At 40.7% G+C, this 24,154-nt stretch overlaps 1 protein-coding gene across 4 annotated transcripts in view; it reads right to left on the bottom strand.

The window, feature by feature from the left end:
- The window catches only part of ZSWIM6 (zinc finger SWIM-type containing 6), a 111,726-nt gene that overhangs the window by 37,653 nt on the left and 49,919 nt on the right, over positions 1-24,154 (bottom strand). For 3 of the 4 annotated variants that reach the window (XM_001234009.7, XM_004937262.5, XM_040656058.2), the window contains exons 2-4: positions 15,095-15,451; positions 6,426-6,574; positions 5,754-5,904 (exon numbers count right to left, since the gene is read on the bottom strand). In XM_001234009.7, coding sequence (XP_001234010.2) covers positions 5,754-5,904; positions 6,426-6,574; positions 15,095-15,451 — 657 coding nt within the window. Of the gene's footprint in view, positions 1-5,753; positions 5,905-6,425; positions 6,575-15,094; positions 15,452-15,560; positions 17,007-24,154 lie in introns of those variants that run through there. The other variant, XM_046905801.1, reaches the window with a different exon arrangement.

Here is a 24,154-nt window from a genome sequence, read left to right as displayed (position 1 = left end):
ACACTGACAATGGTAGTACACAAAAAAAATCTGTTCCTGTAATCTACGTGTTGACAAGCTGCTGGGCTCCATCACTCCACCAAGTAGTAGATACTTGTCTTAGATTCTTCTACTTGACTGCTTTCATCAGATTAAGCATCTGGGATTTAATTTAACAGTTTCAGCTTTATTAAGCTGTCACAAGCGCAGCCCCACTTTGATAACAGTAGCTGCTCCAATTATGGCTTGGTTTAGGGTTGTCAAGTGTAATGATTCATTCATGGCACACGAGAAGCAATAAAAGGTTGTTTTGCATTACAGCTTTAAAGATGTGGGCACTTTTTTTCATTTAATTTGTCACTTAGCTTTTGCTAAGAGGACATTTAAATTGCAGTAAAAGGCAAATGGGGCTTTTAGTTTAAATGTAATCCCCATCTTTAAATGATCTGTAGTGGCGCACTGTTTGAGTGGGAACGCTATTGTTTCACAGTGGGCCCTGATGGTGACATGTGACATTTGTATTCAGGTCCTGTATTATCCATGTGGCTAAAGGGCTTCCAATTTCATTTCACAGCCAGTAGCCAGCAGAAAACACCAATTAGCTTGCAGACCCCACTTGCCGACAAAACTCAGCCTCTTCTCTATGTCTGGCATCTAGCGGCGCTCAACGTTAATTCCAAAGCAGAGCCTTGAAGCCCTCATGATCCCTGTGCTGGGGCACAAAGTCAAATTCTCCCCTTTTATTAAGGAAATATTCTCCCTTTTGTAGACCACAAGCAACTTTTACTTAATTTTGATGGATGAATATTAAGGAATTGCTGCTACAGTACGACTGCATGGACCAGTTTTTTCCTCGAGTACAAAGAAGGTTAACTGACCTCTCCTTGAAATCAGAGATCTCAGTTCAACGGGCATCAGTAGATACTCACTGTGCATTTCCATATTCCTCCATTTTATCAATGCAATTTAATTAAAAAGGCAAGACAAGGGGCTTCAGATAATTAATCATTCTGATACACCGAAGTCTTCCACCATGGCCACTGAGAGTTAAATGCCTACAGATCAGCATGTGGAATTTACTTGCTGAAACAAAACACCATTTAAACAGCAACAACATGAAGAAATCCAGCTCAGCTTTAAAATCCAAAAAGTACATTCACATATTACTGTGGCAAGCTGGAAGTGTTCACCAGTGTACCACTGAAGTCACATTTACATTCTTCTAGCATGAAAAGTATTTAAGGAAGGCTTACAACCTCAGCCTGTAATCTTGACCTTGCCAATACCACACGTTTTCAGTTCCGTAAGTAGTATTTAGCTCAACCCGTTCTTTGACATACAATAGTGGAAATCAGCTGAGTATAATTGTTACATACTTCCTCTTGATCTGAAGGCTTTAAAAAACAAGAAAAAAGCCCTACAAACAACTAGTTAGTTAACTGGAGTCCTTTGAATGATTAATTAGGACTTTGTATTAGAAAATTGCCAAGCTCCCTCTCAGAGGTGAAGTATTTATTTTTAATCAACTTATTTAAATCAGCACCTCTGAACACTCAAGCCCAATCTGACTTCTAATGAAGTCAATGCAATTTACCATAAACTCCAGTAGAAACTCTGATTAGGGACTTGCGTGTCCTTCCAGTACCCTTGCCAACACTCAATGACAAGTAGGAACCATCAGTTAAGTTTTAATGGAAGGCTCAAGTGACACAGTAAAGGCATAAAGCTGAAGTTACTTAAGTACACTTAAAAACCTATACCAAGATGGAACTGACAAAGTGGCCATATGCCTAGTGGTTGGCAGACAACATACCAGGGCAAGCAAGCAGGCCTTTATTAAGCAGAGTCTATATTTACATACTTCACATGTCCTAAAATCTTCCATAACTACCATGCTAAACTGCTACTCACCTGCAAAATAAGTCAGACCACCAATAACTTTTTTTTTGAATAAAAGCCATACGTATTTACCGCTCTCAGAGTACTCTGAACAGATAATACAGTAAGTGAAGTATGCAAAGACCTATCCCACCCCTCTTATTGTTATTTTAGTTCCCTGGCAGGCTAGAAGATGAGAACAAGACAGGGAACAAACATTGTTTTAAAATACACTGATAGCCAAGTTCTCTCTGCCACTACCAGAACTGACTGTCAGTCTCCACAGACATCCTGATTATTCTTCTGTAGTTTGCTACTGTAATTCCAGTTTATCTTAAACCTCTTCCACTTTTTTTTTTTTTTTTGAAGTGATGCATGTCTCATCTGGAAAAGGGGACGTGTCTAACTGTAATGAAACTCAAGGTGAGATCTTAAAAACATGGGAGCAGCTTGTATTTTTCACACAGGGTGAACAGGAGTACAGTTGGAGAGATTCATCCAGTTAAGAGCAACTTCCACAGAGCCTGCTCAGCACTACCACTGGAAGGGATGCCGCCAGAGTGGGGATGACCTGGAGAGTTTAGCAATGTGAAAACAAGCTGGAAGTAAAAGAATCAAGTTGTGTTCTGCCTCAGCCAACTACACACCTGACATGGATGAAATACTGGTTATTGAAAATCTCTCACAGGACTAAAATACTTTGGTAACATCAGAAGAGGTAGAGCAGTGCAGGACTCAAACAGCAGAGCCCACCTCAGATTACAAATGTAGCAGCTGAAGTAGAGCAAATGTAGAGGCTGAAGGTTGCACTGTGGTTTTCTGTGAGTGGCAAGTGTAATTCTTATCAAATAGAGGTAAACTAAGCAATTAAATTAATTTAAAATATTGTTTAGTTGATACTGCAAGCAGAGATTCCAGTTCCTACATCTTCAGATAGGTGCTGTCAAGAAGATGCTGCCAATACGAAACTGAATAAACAAGAAGAGGAGCTCCTAAGAAAATTTAACAAAACATTTTACATTTACTGGCAGTATGTATTAAGAATGCTACAGGTAACAGATGGAGAATTCACTTCTATCTTTCCACTACCTACCAGCTCAATTCACATATGCAATGAAGCATGAAAGCTCCAGTCATCAGTATGATGGAATAAGATTTTTGCTACGTTTATGTCCAGCTAAGCACATGTTGGCAAAAGTCACTATTCCCAAAGCATCATAAAAAAGCCATATTACAGTGGTTGTTACACTTAAGGCAGTTATCACAGAATCACAGAATTGTAGGGGCTAGAAGATCTCTATCTTAAGATCTCTATCTCTATCTAAAAAAAAAAGAAGCTGGTGGTCCCGGGGCTCAGCCCCATGGTCTGGGTTGGGCTCTCAGCCGCAGCTGGAAGATCTCTAGAGATCATTGAGTCCAACCCCTCTGCAAAGCAGGCCCCCTACAGCAGGCTGCACAGGTAGGCGTCCAGGCGGGTCTTGAATATCTCCAGAGAAGGAGAATCCACAACCCCTCTGGGCAGCCTGTTCCAGTGCTCCGTCACCCTCACTGTGAAGAAGTTCCTTTGCATACTGGAACGGAACTTCCTATGCTCCAGTTTATGGCTGTTTCCCCTTGTCCTGTCCCCACAGACAGCTGAGAAGAGGTTGCCCATATCCCTTTGACTCCCACACGGTATTTATAAATGCTAAAAAGATGCCTTCTCAGTCTTCTTTTCTCAAGACTGAACAGACCCAGGTCACTCAGCCTTTCCTCACAGGGGAGATGCTGTAGGCCCTTTATCATCTTTGTGGCCCTCCGTTGGACTCTGTCCAGCAGATCCCTGTCTTTTTTTGTACCAGGGAACCCAGAACTGGATACAGTACTCCAGGGGAGGCCTGACCAGGGCAGAGCAGAGGGAGAGGATCACCTCCCTTGACTTGCTGGCCACACTCCTAATGCACCCCAGTATCCCATTGGCCTTCCTGGCCACTAGGGCACACTGCTGGCTCATGGCCAACCTGTCGACCACCAGGACCTCCAGGTCTCCTCCCCAGAGCTCCTCTCCAGCAGGTCATGCCCCAGCCTGTACTGATACTTGTGGTTGTTCCTTCCCACGTGCAGGACTCTACATTTGCTTTTGTTAAATCTCATCTGGTTTCTTGCTGCCCAGCTCTCCAGGCTGTCTGGGTCTTGCTGAATGGCAGCACAGCATTCAGGTGTGTCAGCCACTCCTCCCATCTTTCTATCATCACCATACTTAATAAGGGTGGACACTCCTCTCATCAATGTTGTCTGTGAAGATATTCAACAAGACTGGACCCAGCACTGCGTCCCACTAGTCACAGGTCTCCAACTGGATGAGTGTTATATCAACACTCTCTCTAGTAAAACTTTACCTGCTTCACTAATAAGGTTTTTCACCACAGAAGTCTATAATCTCTGCTGGACAAGCCAGTCTTTATTAGCCTAATGCTTCATTTAGAGTGAACATTATTTATGCTAACATTTCATCTAGTCTCAGCCCCATTAGACAACATGAAACCAATCATGGTCATTTTTAACCTTTACAAGAAGGAAAACTTAAGTTTTGCTGTTGACTTTTCCCTTCTAAAAGAAGGAATGATTCTTACTTCGATGTACTCCTACTTCATCTGACTTCACTTAGCTTTGTTTTGCAACCCTTAAACATATCAAGACCATTATGAGTTTTGGCTCTGTTCTCCACAGTGTTTACATATAGTCTCATGGGACATTGTTTGTAAGTTATTATATATATGCATCTTCCATGCCACATAAGTCAGAAATAGCTATATTGGTCAGAATGCATCTCAAGACAGTCCAGACTTGAAGTGTCTTTCCAGATTCAGTGAAAGCACAGGCAACTACTAAAATTTCCACAAACCACAGTGCAATTTCATCTTGCCTGTGCATCTTCAACTTGCTTTCAGAAATCCTCCAAGACAGCAACCAAAGCCTTACTGCAGCTAAGATATACCATATTAATTCTTTCACTCACACACTCAGTGAATTATCTTTTAGATAAACAAATCAGATTTATTATTATTAAAAAAAAAATCCAGGTCATTTATCACTGTTATATTTTACATGGCTATAATACCCACTTGTTAATAGTTTGTGCCAGTACCTTACACTCAGTGAATACAATGCTGGTAGTTACTAAGTACTTTTTTTCCCCACTTGCTTACCTTCCTTTACAATCTCGGTGACATTTACCTTCAAGCTGTTTCTAGCTTTCCTTCCCTACAACAAATTCTTATACAGTGAGAACTTCTGAAGCAGGTACAAAGAGTTCAAAACTGCATCAGCAAGTTTCTGAAACCATTTAGACTAAGTGCCTTCAGACTTTACTAGTTTAAATCAGCCTGCATTCCTCTCTCTGCTGTACAAGCCACCTATCTGGTCACTACTGACCTTTCCTGTAGAGCAGCGTTAACTGTTTCAGCCCTCAGTTATATGACCTCCTTCCCAGCTATGTAATGGACTTCTTTCCTTTGTTGCAGTCTTCTCATACTCTTAATGAATCTCCTCCTTTTGGCTTCTCTTTCTCTCTATTTTTGAAGTGATCTCTTCCTTAACCTATCCAGTTCATTACTATTGGTTTATATACCTACCCTCAGCTGTATACATTTTCACTTTTTGCTTCTTTAGATTCTCAAGTTACTTACTACCTGTTGCAATCATAATTATTTCATACCATGCCTCCTGTCCTTCAACTACATTGTCTCATGCAGCAGATCAGAAATTCAATTTCACCCAACCCTAACTGAACAAGCAGAGCTGCAGAAAACTAACTTCTTTTACTTAGGACCACAATAGCTTCCCTCCACCCCCAAACACAAAATTGTTTCATTGCAAATATGAACAGCAGATGATTTTTAAGTCTGTGCATTTACCCAGTTCATCCCAGAGCTGCCTATACTTGTCAGTCATTGTAGTTCCTTGTTGTCTCCAAAGTGCCAAACGAGGGTCAGCCATGAACTGCTCCGTTATCAACGTCAACATGCGAGCTCCATTTGAATCTCTCATCTTAAGCATCTCTCGCACCTAGGAAATGAGCCTTTTAATACAAACTTGAAAAAAAATACCATCATAGCACAGACTGCATTTCACTGTTAAACATCCCACCTCTGTTAAATAAGAAGTAAAATTAATATATATGAAGTGACATTCTCAAGTGGGAACAATAGTCTTCTTTCCCACTTTTAAGTATTACTTTGATTTCAGTATCCCTATGCAATTCCGCAAACACTTCTTCCACAAGTAACCTACACACACATTATGCAACCTGCTGCAAAACTGTCATTTCTACAAGTTTCTCCAACATTTTAAGGTAGGGAAAGAAGAGAACAACAAGAGCAAATAGTTGAAATGTTACTTCATATCCTTAATTTGATTTTGAGACACGAGATTGTGGCCCATGGCTGTTCAACAGCTCATTATTAACTTGTCATCACATTCTCAAGGCTTTATATTTAGAAGAACAGAACTTTGAGTAAGATACTAACAAGTACAGTCTGGCTAGAAGGATGAGAGAAAGAAGGGAAATTTTAAGACATTCATCACACCTTTGCAAAAAGCAAATTGAGCTGCTTCCCTGATCCATGGTATCCACCCTGGGAGAGGAAGAGTTTAACTTGTTCTTGGACCTGCTCCTCATCCAAATGCCAGCAGTTTTCATCATCTATGCTAGCACCTGCTGTTGGGTCAGGAGCACCTGCAAACAGCAAGAAAAGAAATTATGCTGTAGATATAGATGAAAGGTTCATGAGTCCAAAGGAGAGAAGTATTGCAAAGGTTTATGGGATTCATGTTTTTTCCAGTTTTGGATGTCCTGGCTTCAATCTAAGCATTCTTTAGAATAGACTTTAAAATATCTCCTCAATAGTCTTAAGCATTTAGTGGGAAAGAAATGGTAGCCTATCAAATGCTATTTAAATAAGTAGTATTTTATAATAAAACACTAAAATAAAAATGAGGCTTTTCCTCCCATCTCAGTAGGTATACTACAATGCTTTCACAAAGAAAATTACACTTTGAGTAGCACTTCCACAACTGTGCTGTTAAAACGACTCTCCCCAAAACACCTGTGTAACTCCTGTATGTTCTGCAATCTTATTCAGGTTTAAGTGACTACTAGTGAGCACTGCTACTGATGAACATGAGGACAGTAATCACCTCAGCATCTCTGAGCTGTGATGACTCTGCAAAGCTAAACAAAGAATAAAAAAATCCCCAAATCAATCCAAAGTCTTAAAGCACTGAAGGCATATCCAGCATAAAAATATTTTACAGCTCATGCTTCTGAATGAGAATTTTAATGTAGACAGTGTTATCAGCACAGAGTGAATTCAGTATGAATTAGACTAGTGCAAACTGTAACGACTGCAATTTACATCAGGATGCACTTGGGCCAAAGATTGTTCTAACACAAATTTTACAGTTGAGATAAGTGATTTTCCACTGGTGGTCTTTTCTGAAGGCTGAAGAATTAACTAAAACAAGTTCTTGCATCATTGAGAAATCTACACATTTCTGAATAAGCCCATACTTCCACTGGGTATTTTTTAAAAGGTATTCAAATGGAGAAGTTTGAAATGCACTTTATCTAAACTGTCAAGGTAGTGTACCACTACGCCGGATGTGAAGTATTTTAAGCATACCCAAGACTCAACTTGACATTTTCATGTTGAGCTTGTCACTACTGTGGAATATCTACCTCTGCTGGTTTTTAAGAAGATGTTAGAAACTCAATCACATTTCGCAATCTACCACCTTTAAATAGTAGTTCATGTTACCTCTGTAGCCAATACTAAATGAAGAATGATGGAGGAAAGGAAAATTACAGAGTCAGATTTGTAAAAGCTCAACTTTGAAACAAGTCCTGAGAACTGGAAACATAAAGCTATCTACAACTCTTCAGATGAACACGAATTAAACACTGATTCCATTGATTTAAGCCTTTATTTCACATTTGCAGCTGTGCCATGCAGGTGAAGCTTTCCAACAGCTGCAGTGAATGGGAGGATCTTTATTCAATGAAAACACAACTGAAAGATATAAAAGGTCAGAGGGATGTCTTGTCTACTAGCTGCTGAGAGTATCAAAAAAATCTTCCAGCTCAGCAACTTCCTAAACTGTCTCCAACTTCAGAACCTACAACTAGGAATGTAGCACTGCTGTCCCTATACATGTATAGTTAGATTAATAAGAAATTGCATCTTTGAAGATGTGAAAGAATTTTCTTGCCTTTCACAGGAAACATTAGAGTGCCTCAGGAGACAGAAATCAAGCCCAAAATAGTACAATAAAACAATAAATTAAGAACTTCTGTGAGTGTTTCCATTTTACTGTGCTAGTTTCATGGGACTTTCAGTTCAGTCTGCTACATGAAACACTTGCTGATAAGTCTTTGGTTGTAAAGAATGAGATAAAAAGTGAAATCAAGTCACAGGAGAATGAGCAGTGCAGCTGTTGCACAGACCCAGGTTTGTAGTATTACCTCGCAAACAGCTTAAATATTTCATTGCTCTAAAATGCAGAGAAAAAGACCTGTGAAATTGAATTAAATAAAAGCACTGATATACAAAACATATGTATCCCTTACTTGAGCAGAGATTCGTCTTTAAACAGTCTTGGTACAGCTACTTTTAAATTGTATTAAAAATAGCCCAAGATTCCTCAGCTAAGCTTCCCTATTTAGGGAAAAAAACCAAAGTTCCTTCCATAGCTGTTTACATTTCATCAAAAGCTAATCGGTCAGCACATGCTGCAAGGTTACATTTCATTGCAGCTACCCCAGATGCTTTAACAACAGGGCTCCTCCCCAGCAACCAGGGTGCCTGCCGCCCAAGCTCATGGCTGTGCTCCCACCTACATCCTTCCTCCCAGAAGGATTCCAAATATACTTTCACTGGCGACTTACTTATTTTGTATTACACTTACACCAGCACTATTTTTTATGCCAGTGGGTTAGACTACTGTAAAAGCTGAAGGTGTCACACTGAGAGTCTGAACTTTAAGACACTACTCAGTTCAGTACTATAGTCACTTCTAATTTGGATTTTCCTCAAGACAAGGCTACAATCGGTATGATAAAGATTTTTAAAGTCAGGCTGTGTAATGAAATGTCAGCATATGTTTAACTGGTACTAGCAAAGGCTGTAGTTCACTGACCCTTCCGAACCACTGGCAGCTATCAGCAGGAGCCACAGGCTAACAAGGCATGGAGACAGTGAGCACAAATGGGGCAGCCCAGACCCTGTGAGAATCACAGAATCAGAAGGGTTTGAAGGGATCTCAGGAGATCATTGAGTCCAACCCCCCTGCTAAAACAGGTACCCTACAGTAGGTCACATAGGCAAGCGTCCATCTGGATCTTTAATATCTTCATAGAAGGAGACACCTGTTCCAGTGCTCCGTTGCCCATACCATAAAGAAGTTCTTCCGCATGTTAGTATGGAACTTCCAATGTTCAAGTTTTACGTCATTACTCCTTGTCCTATTGCTGTGCAGCACTGAGAAGAGCCTGGCCTCATCCACTTGCCTCCCAACTCCCTTCAGATGTTTATGAACATTGGCCAGATCCCCTCTCAGTCTTCCTTTCTCCAGGCTGAACAAACCCAGGTTCGTCAGCCTTTCCTCATACTGGAGATACTCCAAGGCCTTAATCATCTTTGTGGCCCTTCACTGAACTGCTGGATCCCTGCCTTTTTTGATCTGGGGAGCCCAGAACCGGACACAGTAGTCTAACTGTGGCCTCACCAGGGCAGAGTAGAGGGGGAGGATCACCTCCCTCATCTACTGGCTACACCTTTTTTAATGCACTCCTGAGTATCATTAGCCTTCTTGGCCACAAGAGCACACTGCTGGCTCATGGCCAACCTGCTGACTACCAGAACCCCCCAAGTCCTTCTCCACAGAGCTCCCTCCTCTCCAGCAGGTCAACCCCTAACCTCTACTGATATGTGTATCCTGACAGTGCTGCCAGGGAAGCCTCCGCTACCACTGTCACACTGCTGGTTTTCGGGCCCACAGACTATTATCTCCATGCCTCAACCACATGTTTTCTGAAATCGTTGTGTTAATATGCAGTAAGGTGAACAATCACTAACTGAGCCTTTCTTCTTCTGCTCACACACATCATCACTTTTGAATAACAGACTTTCTAAACTGCAACTTCTCTTCTGAAGACATGGGACCAGGCTAGTAGAGGAGAAACTGTTTAAACAAGTAACAGGATTGCAGGGGGCACTGCCTTAGGTGCTGATAAATATTGCCTTAACAGTAACTGGCAAGGAGTCCCAAGCTCTCCCAAGCTCTGAAGATTTGCCCTCAAGGCAGCAGCTTGGCTTCAGCAGCAGCATGGCCCTGGATGGGCACCTCAAGGCTTTGACCAAAGGAGGCACACAGCCAGGCAGTCTGAATGTCATCTCTGCAACACAGCTTGGTACCAAGGGCAAATCCCTTTCCCCACTTATAAACTGGGGATAAATATTACTTACATGCTTTAGAGAGGTGTCATGAGGATAAATTAGCTCACATTCAAACTACAAAAGTGAAAAGCACTGTATAATTATACTAAATACTAAAACCTGTAATTAAACTGTGTCAGTTTATAGACACTTGCATATTAATCTTCCCCCCTTCAACCTCAGGCTTTGTTAACTTCTGTCATGACTGGTCTTTGAAATACATTTTATGTCATATACTTAAAGACAGTTAAAAACAATAAATACAGTATTTATACTTGGCATATAGATACAGCCAGACATTTACTCATGCTCTTCTACTAAAATTAAAACACCCATATGATCTTAGCAATCAAAGTAGTACTGAAGCGCAATTGTTTGTAAGCAGAACACTGAAATGGAATTTGAAAAGAGAGGTAGCAACCTTTCAGATTTACTGTCATAACAGGCTACAAGTTAAGCATAAACAACTTCCAAGCTCTAAGAAGCAGAAGCATTTAAAAAAATCAAACACTGAGCAGTTACATAGCAATTCTAACTGCAACTGCTTGCAAAATGAGCACCAACATTTGAGATCTGGTGTTGAAAGCCTCAAGAACAAGACTAAGCAGAAGCAAAGCAAGGAACACTAACTAAAACAGGCAAAAGTTAGTCTACATCACAAGATACTCAGAACCAGATCAGCAGCAAAATATGATTAAAATAAAAGAATGTGGTTTTTAAGGCCTGAGATGTTTTAACCTTCAACTTTAACTACACTGAATTACTCATCCACAGTCAGGCTAAACTTTTTGAACTTCACATCATAAAAGTCTTCCAAATTTAAGTATACGAATGAACAGTAGATCAGTTCAGTGTCACTGTCATCCCATGGCAGTGTTAAGGAGAAGACATGGAAAATAACAACAACCAAGAAGTACAGTTTACTGAGTATAACACGAAGGCAAAATGGTCCCAAATAGAAAACAAGTTTGCTGTACACTGATGCACAACAAAACAGGAATTGATTATATAAAACTAGCATACTCAAAACTATTCTAATTAGTAATTATATAAAACAAAAGATCATGAAAGTAATAATTCAAGAATACTAGTACACCTTTAATTTTCCCAAATGATTCAAAGTTAAAATACAAGTCACTTCATCTGGTCCTTAACGTCAGAACTTTTGGATGGAATACAACACCTGTTAAGCAGAGCACAGCATCAAAGAAAAACAGCAACTGCAGAGAAGCAGCAAGTGCTAATAACAGAAAAGGTACAAACAGCACATGCTTTGGTAAAGTATTGAGGAAAGTTACTTACACTCTCCTCCTCTCAAAAAATTTACATTCCAAAAACTTCTTCCTATTCCATCTACACAGCAAAATGCTATAACTTATCCACTGGCAATTTCTAACCTCTCCAGCTAAAATCATAGTCTCACAAATGCGACACCGTAGTAAGTTTCAAAGTCTGTTTTCATATGGCAGATAAAAACTTACTTATCAGTCTAGACTAGCATGCACTATTTTCGTTCAGTCCCTTTATTTTTATGTTCCACATCTCAGAAGAAAAACTCACCATTTATTTTCTGTATATGTTCTATTTTAATGTTTAGCAAACATGCAAAAACCTTTCCTGAAAATATAAATTTCATAAAAAACATTGTATTTGCTTCGTAGTTATTAAACCTTCATTTCAGTTTACACTAGACTACTTTACTCACCACTGCTTGCATTTCTGAGATTTGCCTAGTTTTGACTATCTTTTTGTTACTTCCTTCCTGTATTTGGATCACCACATAATTCTAATAATAAACACTGGAGCACTTAATATTTACCTACCTTGAAAGAAAACTGCTTGCTACTTCCTATAATCCTCTTGATACTAAGTTCTCAATTTTGTTGGTTTAAGCAGGCTCATACAAAAGAGTCTCTTTTTTTAAAATACATTTTACCTTCTTCAACAATAAATATTTCCTTTTTCACTTTTAGGGAACTCTAATAGATTGGAAATACACTGCACTCTGTTGTTCAGTCCTACCCTACATTACTCATTGAAAACTACAGCAGGTACAGAAGACAATACTCAGCTTTCTGTCCCCGTGATTCTAAGACTAAGACTATCTTCCTATTCCTTCCTGGGGTGAGGCTCAGCCAGGAAACGAGAGAATACAATGCCACTTGCATCAACTGCGGGTCTAAAAAAGGATTTGTCACTTCACAGGCTGTGCCGTTGGTGTAGGCCACTCCAATAGCTTCCCCCAGTGACCTTCTACGCAAGGAAGGTGGCCAAAACCCTCCAAAACCTGGCCAAAGTCATCAAATTCTGCACAAGACAGAATTCTGAGCAAACAAACAATTATCCAATTTGCCTTTTGTGGAAGGAAAGTACTGCACAGTTACTCCATCTCCCAAGCCAGTTCATAAGCAGATCAAGCTCTGTGGTCAGAGCTCTTCAAAGCCCTAGATGTTGATTATTAAACAGTGGCATTCAAGACAGCCGATTTCTTTTGCCTACCTCTGAACTATGCAAAACAGAACTGGCACACCATGAAGGGGAAAAAAAAAAGTTTGTATCACAAATTGAACACCTGCAGCACAGGAGTTATTACCACTTGAGGTTGTTCCCTCTAGTCTTATTTCTACTTGCACGGGAGAAGATGCCAACTCCCACCTCACCATAACATCCCTTCAGGTAGCTGTAGAGCAATAGTGTCACCCCTGAGCCTCCTTTTTTCCAGACTAAACAATCCAAGTTCCCTCAGCCACTATTTGTAAGGCTTGTGCTCCAGATCCCTCACAGCTTCGCTGCCCTTCTCTGGACACACTCCAGAGCCTCAACGGCCCTCTTGTAGAGAGGGGCCCAAAACTGAACTCAGTACGCAAAGTGCAGCCTCAACATGGCTGAGTACAGATGGATGGTCACTTCCCTGCTCCTGCTGCCAGCACTACTTCTGAAACAAGTCAGGATGCCACTGGCCTTCCTGGCCACCTGGGTACACTGCTAGCTCATCTTCATCTGGGCATCTATAAATACTCCCAGGTCCATTTCTTCCACAGTTTTCAAGCCTCTCTACCCCAGACGTGTAGCGTTGCCTGTGGTTGTTGTGGCCTAAGTGCAGGACCCGGCACTTGGTCTTGTTAAACTTCATCCCACTGGCCTCAGCCCAACTACGCAGCCTGTCCAGATCCCCCTGTAGCGCCTTCCTACCCCCTATATAATTACAGACTCGAAGCAGATTAAGCTTAAGCACCATGTAACAGCCTTTTCGCTGTTTCTCATCTTACTATAGACACAGCACAGCTAAGAGAGCCTTTCCTTTTCAACCATGCTTTCGCCTTTACTAATAACTTATTCTAAGTCTTCTCTGCAGCATGCACATATACACCACAATTCTTCCTTCTTTTCCCTTAATTCCTTATGTTCAGGCTATTATCAGCTCTCGTGCTATGAATGCCTTCAGTTTATAACATCAGAGCATCTTTCTCTATTCCTTAATGTTCTTCACCTGCTTTAGTTTAACCTTTTCACTGCCACCAGTCAGCAATGCTGAACACCTTCCAATTTTTTTCCACAACAACCAAAACAGTGGCCTTCCCTCTGGTCACATCTGGAGGGAGCCCCCAAATCCAAAAAAAGAACACTCCCGAAATTCACATTGGAGCACCACCTGCTTGGTCCTGCCAGGGTCACTGGAGCCAAAGGAAGGAGGCTAGACTGCAGATGAGCCATGTAATCAGAGACTCATTTGTTTTGTTCCTCCTATATTGAGTATAGCAAATGTGTGTTTTTCTTTCTCTAATGTTATGGTAGCTTTGTCACACTGGTATTGCAGATTCTTTGCAACTGAAGTCATCCCTCTTAACTACCTAGCACACAAGAACTGTTCCTGTTAATGAACAAACAAACAAAGATGTATTTAGATAACCTCATAAACTATGAACCTATTCTTCCCTCAGAGTGTCACTCAAGCTTACAGAAATTGTCACGATATATGACATTCCAGTGTTCCTGTCCTTATAGGAACACAAGACTGTAATAAAATAGTTGGGTCAATTCAAGCCCACAGCTATTTCTTTTTAGTTCAGGAGAGTCCACAGAAGAGCAATCTCAGAACCAATGTCATATCACACCCAGCACCCTTTAAAAAACCTAAAATGGTTCACTACAAGAAACTAGAAGCCATTGAAACTATGTGCAGCAGGAAGAACAGAAAAGAGACCTTTGTTGACGCTGTAGGCTGCTGCAACAGTAAGAAAAAAAAAAGGCATGGACATATATAGTATTTTTCCTGACTTCACATAGAAACAAAATCCAAAAGGATAATAAAAGCATTTAATGCATGAAAAAGACCAGTAAAACCTACCTGCTTTTATGTTTTGCCATGAAAACAAAACTACACAATCAAAACATCAAAAGATTAGTTTAAAAAGAACAGAGTAACAAAGAGACATAGTTGGTAATTTGGTTCTTTGAGCAACTTGAGTTCACAAAGAAGAGCAATCACATTCTTCATAGAAGGAAAATATAATTGTGAAGTAGACCAGGTAATGTATAAACAGCATTGAAGAGATCAACCTCACTCCTCATGAATTCTTCTCTCTCCCCAAAAGTTTTACTTTCCAAGCGTTTTAAAAGGGCAGAATTATCTTTTGTATAGATCATAGAATCACAGAAGAGCTCAAGATGTAAGGGACCTCAGGAGGTCATACTTCTGAACGCCATTAACCTCAAAATCAACGAGGGAATGAGGCAAAAGGGAGAACAAGAATCAAACTTACCATGGACTTGATTGATTTCTGAATTCTGAGAAAGAATTTCATCTGCTAACTTTTGAGCAGTTGGCAAAACTTCTGTATGGTGCACTGTGATCAAATACTGTACAAATTTTTGTAGTTGGTCTCTGTTCATTTGAAAGAGCGTCTCTGAAATGGGGAGATGCAGTTTGACCTGATCTGGCTTGCGGATCCGGTATAAAGAAAGTGCCACAACGTGGGCACAATAAAATATGTCCTTGTTTCCACAGCTGCAGGTCACTGAGGTAATCTTGCAACGATCAAAGCTGATAGCTACATTGCAAACAGTTTCTGGCTCCGATTGCATTGCAGGCTCTGTCACTGTGCCACTCAAGTGGAAACCTGTGCAGGAAAAGAAAAAGAGCTTATGTTACTAAGAAAAATACTATAATCTCATTATCAATTAAATTTGTTAAAGAAGTTAAAGAAATATTTCTTATAAATGATGCACCTTAAATACCTTGGATTTAATCACAAACACGATGAACCCTTTCATACATACATAGCCTTTCCATCTATAACAAAACCAAAGGAAGTGAGTTTACAAGCCCCCTCTGCCATTCCATCAGAACGTTCATAAAAGCTCAATAGTCAAGCACCTATTCAGTAACTGACAGCTGCACAAGCAGAGCTGCATCCAGTTAAGACCAATGCAAAATTCCCAGCAGCTCAGCAAGTTGGGAGTGATTTTCCAAACCTTATCCCAGGGAGATCACACCTATCAGCAGATTTAACCATTCTCTCAATAAGCAAGAGGGAAGCAGTGCACTCTAGTGGCATGAACCGTGGTTCTGATCTCCACTGCCATAGTTTTGTCGACACAAGTCACTTAACCTGCTTTCACCTCTCCCACAACTACAGCGGTGCTAAAGTTCACTTTCACACAAGTGATCTAGTAAAGCAGACATGGTTGCATAGTTCTTTGTAGATGGAAACTGCTGCAGTTATCCATGCACAGGACATAAGAATTATAGTACTGAAGAAGATGTGCAAGCAGCACTTCAGAAGTTTGCTTTATGATTCTGTTTTCCATACAGCATGATGAAGTGCAAGGCAGAAGAGCAGGGTTTTTGTATATTGTAAGAAGGTTAGAGTACATAACAAGAAAGATGTTAACTTCAGCAAAGACACCACCGCTCAACAAAGAACCCTACTGAACAAAGGTCTCAGACACTGCTCTCTTAAGACCAGATCCAAACTCACCCCTCTGTTAACAAACTAAGTCTTGCTCTCAGTGTCTCATTAAATAGCAGCATTTGGTTGTTTCTCATGGATTTTGCATAGGCATGACATTTATCCTGGCTCAAGCATTAAGTCAGAGGTATGGATACAGAGAAATGCAACCAAACTTCATATACTGGATCAGCATTAAACTTGAACAGTACATATAAAACCTAAAACAATCATTAGAAGTGTTATACATTAACTTTCTATAATGGAAACAATATAAAACCACACCACGTAAAGTCCAAGTGATTTAGTTTTGTGAAATAGAAGAAAATGCTTTTCAGAAAGTAGTATCAAAGAGAAATTAAGTGGAAAAAAATATACTTTGCTTTATAGTCCACATCTCCAACAGTTTTAAGGGGAAAAAAACCAAACCAAAACAAACAAACAAAGAAAACTCTTCAAGCTACAGGAAACAAAGAGGAAAATGTCTCATTTATCACATTTGTTTATGTTGTGCATTTCAGAGCAGGTTGTGCAGTCAGCATCACTGTTCAGATTACATTGGGCTGCAGTACTCTGATACTCTGCCCTGAAGAAGGTCATCTGCGCATACGAACCTAGACTTTACACAAGGCCAGTTAGTTTGTTTACCAATTAGTGTGGCCGGGGCTGGAACTGAAGAGGTAAGTGTGCTGTAAAGTGCACTGAGAGGAAGGGGGAGGAGGCTGAACTAGCCACAGCATTCCCGTGTTGCTCTCAGCTCCACTCAATACTTGCACAGAGAAGGGGAGTAGAATTGCCCCTTAAATCCTGAGCTCCTCCTCCTTTCCCTTTTGTTTCCAAGTATTGAGGACACTTCTGTAATTGCCCCCTCAGAAAAGGAGATTTTGTTAAAATTTAGCCAGCTGTTTATTCCAGGTTAATTCCTGATGTAAGAAAGTTGGATCAGCGGTCTCAAAGGAATTGTATAGGAGAATTTTCTTTTAATATCAGCTTCCTGATAGGTTCGGGTAGCATGATTAGGTTGTGGTTGGACTTGATCTTTGAGGTCTTTTCCAACCCGAGCAATTCTATGATTCTCTGATTCTATGATTCCTATGAAGCATTTATCAACTGTGAGCTAAGGAAAAGCCTAAGACTGGAACACTGAAAGAGCCTGATCCTACTTCTTCCAGCTCTCAATACGTAGATGAACTATTAATTTCTGTAGAAAATCTTTTATTGTCTCTTTTCCTATGAAACCAAACGAAAAACATGACCAACCACCTACTACTACATTAATTAAATGCTGAAAAATAAAAAGTGGTAAAGTACTGTGAAGGGTAAAGCCCTCCTGGAACATCTCCAGACAGTGCTAATAACAGAACTGCCTCTAAGTCCCTACTCCTGTTCAGACAAGCTCTGTTCCCTGCTCTCCTCCCTCTCCATGGCAATTTTCCGAGAATTCACATTACAAGCAGCAACATTTATAAACGCAGATCCTGATCTGAACAGTGACAGCACTAAAACTGCCAAGTCACCAGGCCTACCCTTCTCACCTTACCTAGAATTTAAACAGAAATATCAGCTGCCCCGGCACTCCCAAAACAGCAGATCTGCATTAACTGCATTGCACTGATGTACTACGCTGGGCAATTAAAAAGCAGTTTTCCGTTTTTTTTAAAGAGTCAAACAGAAAAAGAAGGTAGCTGTCACTAGTAAATATGACCTTCAAAAAGATTTCAGTGTGCCAGAGAAGACAGATCAGGAAATTTTGACTCAGAAGCCCCGTTAGGGCTGCTGTAATTGGACAAGGAGGGCTGTTTCCCTCTTGCAGACATCGTTAATCTATAGTCATTCAGCAAACTCTGGACAAATAAGTTTGTAATGGGTAGGAAAGTGATGCACTGTGCTCTGCTAAAAAGCTCCTCTCAGCAGCAATGTGTAGGCTGCCAACAGGAGAGATGTCAGATGCTCCCTGCTGAAGGCAAAGGGAATCACCCACACTGGGACTGGAAGGTACTGAGATTGTTTTACTCCAATAGGTATTTCCCTTCAAAGAGAATTCCTCTTTTAGTCAAAGTTATGACCTTTGTGAGAAATATTTACCCATCCCGAAATGCAAACAAAAACAACAGAGAAAAAAAAAAAACAAGCCACCAAGAACTCTAAGCGGTTCACCTTGAAAACAAATAGCTCATTCATTGTTACCTAAAGACAACAAAAGAGTTGCACTACAGAAGCTATTTATAGAGCACGCTTCACCTCTTCCCTTCAGCAGCAGCAGTTTGAGATTTGAGTTTTATTGTTTTCACAGCAGCACATGACCAGTAATTCAAGCTCTACTGATATTTTCAATATTCCGAATATTTGCATTCCAGAAAAAAAAAAGTGTGTACAAATCAAAATCAATGGGAGCACTAAGACAACATACCAAATGAAGCTCTTTCACAAACGAATTTTCCTTCTGTTGAGCATTCACCACAACGATGATTTAACAGCCAAAAACCAGCGCTTTCAGCTGCTGTACTTTTGGAAGGGGACTGTGCCAAAGTGCCATCAGGAGGAAAACATTAAGAAGTTACTGATTTTTACAAAGCAGTTTTTGCCAAAATCTGTTTGACAGCATCCTATCCGCTAATTAAGAACTGCCTGGGACTGTAAAACTCTAATAAATGAAAATTCGTGTTACCGCAAGGCAGTATTTGCCAGTAAAACTAAGCATCTTCAGATGTCCTTCTGAGTTTTGCCACAGAAAATAAACACTAAAATAAAACAAAATAAGCTTCTAAACAATGGAGGAGAAGCAATATGTGCAGACACAGCAGTCGGCTGGCTTTTGGATACTCAAGTCAAAAGCAAATTTTGAAACAATTTCCACTATTTCAACAGGGCAAGCAGCAAATTTACTGCACTAAATAAGCAACATCAAGGAGAACTCAAATTTGTTATCTACTGTTAGCGAGTTGCAAAGCATCTTTCACAGACTACCCAAGTCCAAAGATGTATTTTAAAAGATACCAAGACGAACAAGAACTATCAGAACAAGCTATGTAAAACTGTGGAAAAGAACAGGAGCGTTCAGGATGTTGTGGTTAAGGGAAATAAAACAGGAGTATAGCAAACGTATTTAAGTAACCTTAAGTAACTCAATCTAAAAGCTTAAGAGTTGTTGGATTCTTCTAAGTCTTTTAGAGTTCAAAACTCTAAAATGGTGCTCTAGAAAGAGAAAAAAACAAAAACAAAAAACCCTTTAATGCCACAGGAGCTGTGAGTCAGTCCATAATAGAAAAAAAAAAAAACAACTTCAACTTTCTCTGAAAAAGACTTCTGAATAATTCTTTATCAAGGTTTTAGCTGCCTATTCATAACATGACATCAAAATTAACACGATTGGTTTAAAAATTAGCAGGCTGTTCTAATAAACACACAATAATACTTCAATACAATTTCTAAGAAAAAATTCCGAAGCTGTTTTGCGTATATAAGAAGTACAGCACCGTTGCCAAGAATTCCAGCGATTAAAAAAAAAACCAATACTACGGTCACACTCGCAGTAGAAAGCTTTGGTTGAAATGCAACCATGCATCACTCCTGGGTATTCTTTACTCATGACAGAAAATAGAAAAATGTCTCATTTCAACTACAGAAATACACTAAAAGTTAAGAGCGACCAAGTGGCTTGCTGTCACATACTTTGAACTTGCATACCTCAACCATTATGTATACACTGTGTTAAAATTAGGAAATGTGCTACTGACTATTTGGAAAATGGAAATGCTCCTTAATATTGAACCATTAACCTCGTTTTCAAGTAGCTCGTAAGAGCCACCTATATACTTCCACTCAGCAAAACTGATGAGCTGTTCCACGCTCCAGAACAGTGGAGTGAGAGAAGAAGCTCTGCACAGAGTGTCAGAAGAGCTGCTTCTGAGAACTGCGAGTCCTGGGCGAGCAAGACTCACAAAGATGAGAAACCGCCCCTCTCATAACTTCGGGCAGCCAGAATCATATCCTCTTATCTTAACAGTCACTTACATCAACTTGCAGGCCTGCCAGCTAGGGTTTATTTATACTGCTACATTTCTTGGCACACGTTACCACAGCGTAGAGTGAAAAACAGCTCTGCTTCATCTTGCCTATCAAACAACAAGAAACGCTCATGGAAAGTAGCTCCCAACTTGCCCATTAGCTATTCTTTCACAGCTGAGACCAGTGGGTGCTTTTTCTTTTCCCCAAGATGAGCAGAAATATAAACCATGTTCATCTCTCTCAAGTTTTGTCTTTTAGGAAGTGGTTTTCCTTTAAGACAGCGAAGTAGTATGGTACATTCAGTTGTCTAAACTCCAGAGCACTCTAAACACAGATCAGCAACACTCTGAAATCATTCTGAAGTCAAAACTTTGCATGCCACCACTCAGCCTGAAGCTAATGTTAGCAGCCTATTTATAAACCGGAGAAACACTGATTTAAAATGGAAAATACCTACCCATAGTACCTCAAACATGCTGGCACAACGGTAATGAGAAGCACAAAAAAGGATTAATTAAGATGCGCAATGCTTAAGATGTTTACTATACGTAACGTATGCACATGGGATAGAATACCTTATATTTCGGGAGGACTGCCAACTAGAATGAATTTGGCTTTACTGCTGCGCTCTCACATTAACAGAGGACCGGTCACAAACAACTGCCTGCATTCTATGACTCACATTCATAAAGACAACTTTCAGGATCGGATATTCCGGGACCTCTGCAGAGTGGAAGCAGCAATAAATAACTCCACACACACACCGCGCTGACAGCTTGCAAGTCCGTGACATCTGGCGTGTGCCCAGGACTGCGTGCGCTGTAACCGTGCCAGCACCAGTGACCCGAGTGGCTAGAGTTATTTCTCCTGATGCTGAGAATGCAGCAGTTTATTTAAAGACAGAATTCCTCCAGGACTTCCTCTCGCAGCCCTAAGCTTCACGTCTAAGAGCTGTTCAACTCAGTGTGTTCATTAGACAAAGGACTCTGCTGATCTCTGAAGCTGAGCTATGTGACAGGTCCATGTTACGTCTCTGCTGCTCAGAAGCCGACACCTAATGTCATGGTCCAAGTAGGTCCACTGATGACTGTGGATGGGATGCATCCACCCAGACCATTTGTCTCCAAGGAGAAGAGGTCGTTCACACAGCAAATACCACAACAAAACACCTTCCCCAGACCCACCAGCTTCCTCCTGTTCTAAGACCAACACCTACTGCAGTTCCTATCTGAAAGTAGAGGCAAAGAACACAGCACTCTCCCCAGGAGCACAGCCCCAAGGGTCACTTGCTCAGGGTGCCAGCACTGTCCCTGTGGTTACCGTCTTCCTCCCTCCCCACACAAAGCACATGACAATGTTCAGATCACATCTGTGAACACGCCAGAAATCATCAGCATCCCAACCACCTCATGGATATAATCACCCCTGGTTTAGCTATCTGCAGCATTACCTCTGCAGTGAAAAAATAACAACCAAACAAAAAATGAAGCAAAATATTGTTGTAAATATGAAATATCTTTGAACATACTCAAAATAATCCAGACAGTAGTAACACAGAAGTCCACCTGTAGCACACTGATGCTGACTGCCAACTACAATGCTACAGTCCTCAAAGCAGCAGCAGTCTTCGATTACAGGCTGAATAAAGTGCAGGGCATGCTCTGGAAGTATAGGTGCTGACAGATGCCTGTCAGGTAGAGAAGGCTTGTAAGAATCTGCACCAGAGGAGGTGACCCACTGTGACTGTCACCACTGCTGAAATGCACCACCCACTTCCTCATGTGCTCACATCCACTGCTTAGGCACCACAAATGTTCAGCAACTCGATGGATGTCAATTGGTGCCATTCTTTCTGCATGGAGGAACTCAACGACACACCTTTGCTCCATACACACTTCCATGTCAGACACCATTCTGACAGAGTGCCCCTCTGCTGCCATCTGTCACACAGCAGCAACATGGAATGGAATATTGGAGGGAATGTTCAATTTCCACTGCCATACCACCAGCATCTGCCTGTCACACCATGCACCAACATAATAAAATGTGAGGCATTACTTTTGGAATAGCCCTTGCCTATCCCACAGAGATCATGTGACGGCTATTAAAAAATTAAGAATGACTTATCATAAGATGGGTAGAGCATGTGCCAGTTAACACTTCATGATTTGTGATGCATGGAATATGATGAGCCTCAGACTTCTGCGGGAGAAGTAATAGGCTAGCTGAGCCACGGGAGGCAGGCTGGAACCATAATAGAATAGCTTGCTGCAATGACAGTGTGAAGTGGGAGCCATCAAAACTACAGTCACTGACAAGAAACTTGAAGCAAATTTAAAATGAATGGTAAGGAAGAGGGCAGTTAATATTCAAGAATGTTGCTAGAGATGGAGCTACTCCAGCATAACTGTGCTTTTAACTCATTACACTGTTCAGATAGTCCAGTTAGAACGCACAAAGCTGTCTAAAGGTTGTAACAAAATAAAAGTAGTCAGCCAGTAGGCTCAGGTTTTCGTCCAGCCATAGCAAAGGCTGGAAACATAAGGTTAAGACATCCTAATTATCTACAAATACCTCATGATAAGGAAACCTTTACTCTGTTTCACTACAAACTCATCCTATTTGGTGGAAACGAAGGAAACCAGGATAATGCTGGTGAATGTCTCAGGCTCTATTTCTGTTGTTTTCGCGAAGGAACAGATTGAGACAGCAGGATGTGCAAACAGTCTGGAAGGATCTGCACCCTGGGAATAGGCTTTGGAGACCAGGAACAATGGCTGATCACTACCAGTCTTCAGAGAACCAGTGGGAAGACATTCACTGCTAGCTTTCGGGGAGGAATTTGCTCCCCAGCACTGGTATAAGCTGGCTTCCCCTACTGCAGGAAGCAGCAGCTGAGATTCATCTCCCATGGAGGGGCTGCGTCAGCTTTTACTGCCGCTCTGTTATCATGTTGTGATATTCACAGGGAGAAATTACACTAATTCACCATGGTGCAACAATAAATATGGCAAAAGGAAAAGTGAATGCAAATGAAGAAAAAGATTAAACCTCCTGCTTTCATTAAAATACCCCCAGAGCAACTAGCAAGGAATAGGCTGTTCTTACATTCATGGAAGTAAATATTTGAGTCTTTCAGCTGTTTTAAGCAAGTTAGAAGCTGTTTTGCCTGTCAAATAGACACAATATGGTCCTTTTTTCTTTAAATTGTGATTTATATTCTTGTTGCTAGGAGGATTTTTCATATTATATGGCTGCTACCTAAGGCTTACCCTCAGCTAAGAGTTACTTGTTTCCATGAAAAGGAAATAACAGAAATTAAATCTCAGACTGAAGAAAACTTTCAGGAAGATCTCCTTGTGTTGAAGGGAAGGGGAGGAGGGGAGGCACTCAGCTCAAACTGAATTCTGTTTTGAGAATTCCCTCTGCTGGACTGGCCTCAATTCTACTCCTTCTCTTCAGCCTGAATGGACTCTGTGCAGACACTTTCCTCCCTGTCCATACCACGATTTTACTAACATACTCACTACTTACTAACAATTCTACCTTCCCTTTGTTTGGGTTGCATAAACTGCAATTTCAATTTCACTTTATCAGTTCATTCGTGCAGTACCTCTGTATGGCCACAGCATGGCTTGGCTCTTAAAAATAAGCGTAAGAGCAGCACTAAGTCTTACGGATACCACCATTGAGTGGTTGAGTCCAACTACTGCTAAAAAGCTCCAAATCTTCACTGTAGACGAATTGTCTAGATGGCTTTTTGAAGAAATGCAGTGGATGACACAGAACAGCACAGAGCTTAAATTAGAAAAGATGGGCGAACGCAAGAAGGGAGACTCTTTAAGAAATACATCCTGCTTGACT

The sequence above is a fragment of the Gallus gallus genome, chromosome Z (assembly GCF_016699485.2).
Source record: "Gallus gallus isolate bGalGal1 chromosome Z, bGalGal1.mat.broiler.GRCg7b, whole genome shotgun sequence".
Lineage (NCBI taxonomy): Eukaryota > Metazoa > Chordata > Aves > Galliformes > Phasianidae > Gallus > Gallus gallus.
This window is presented reverse-complemented; position numbering and strand designations above follow the sequence as displayed.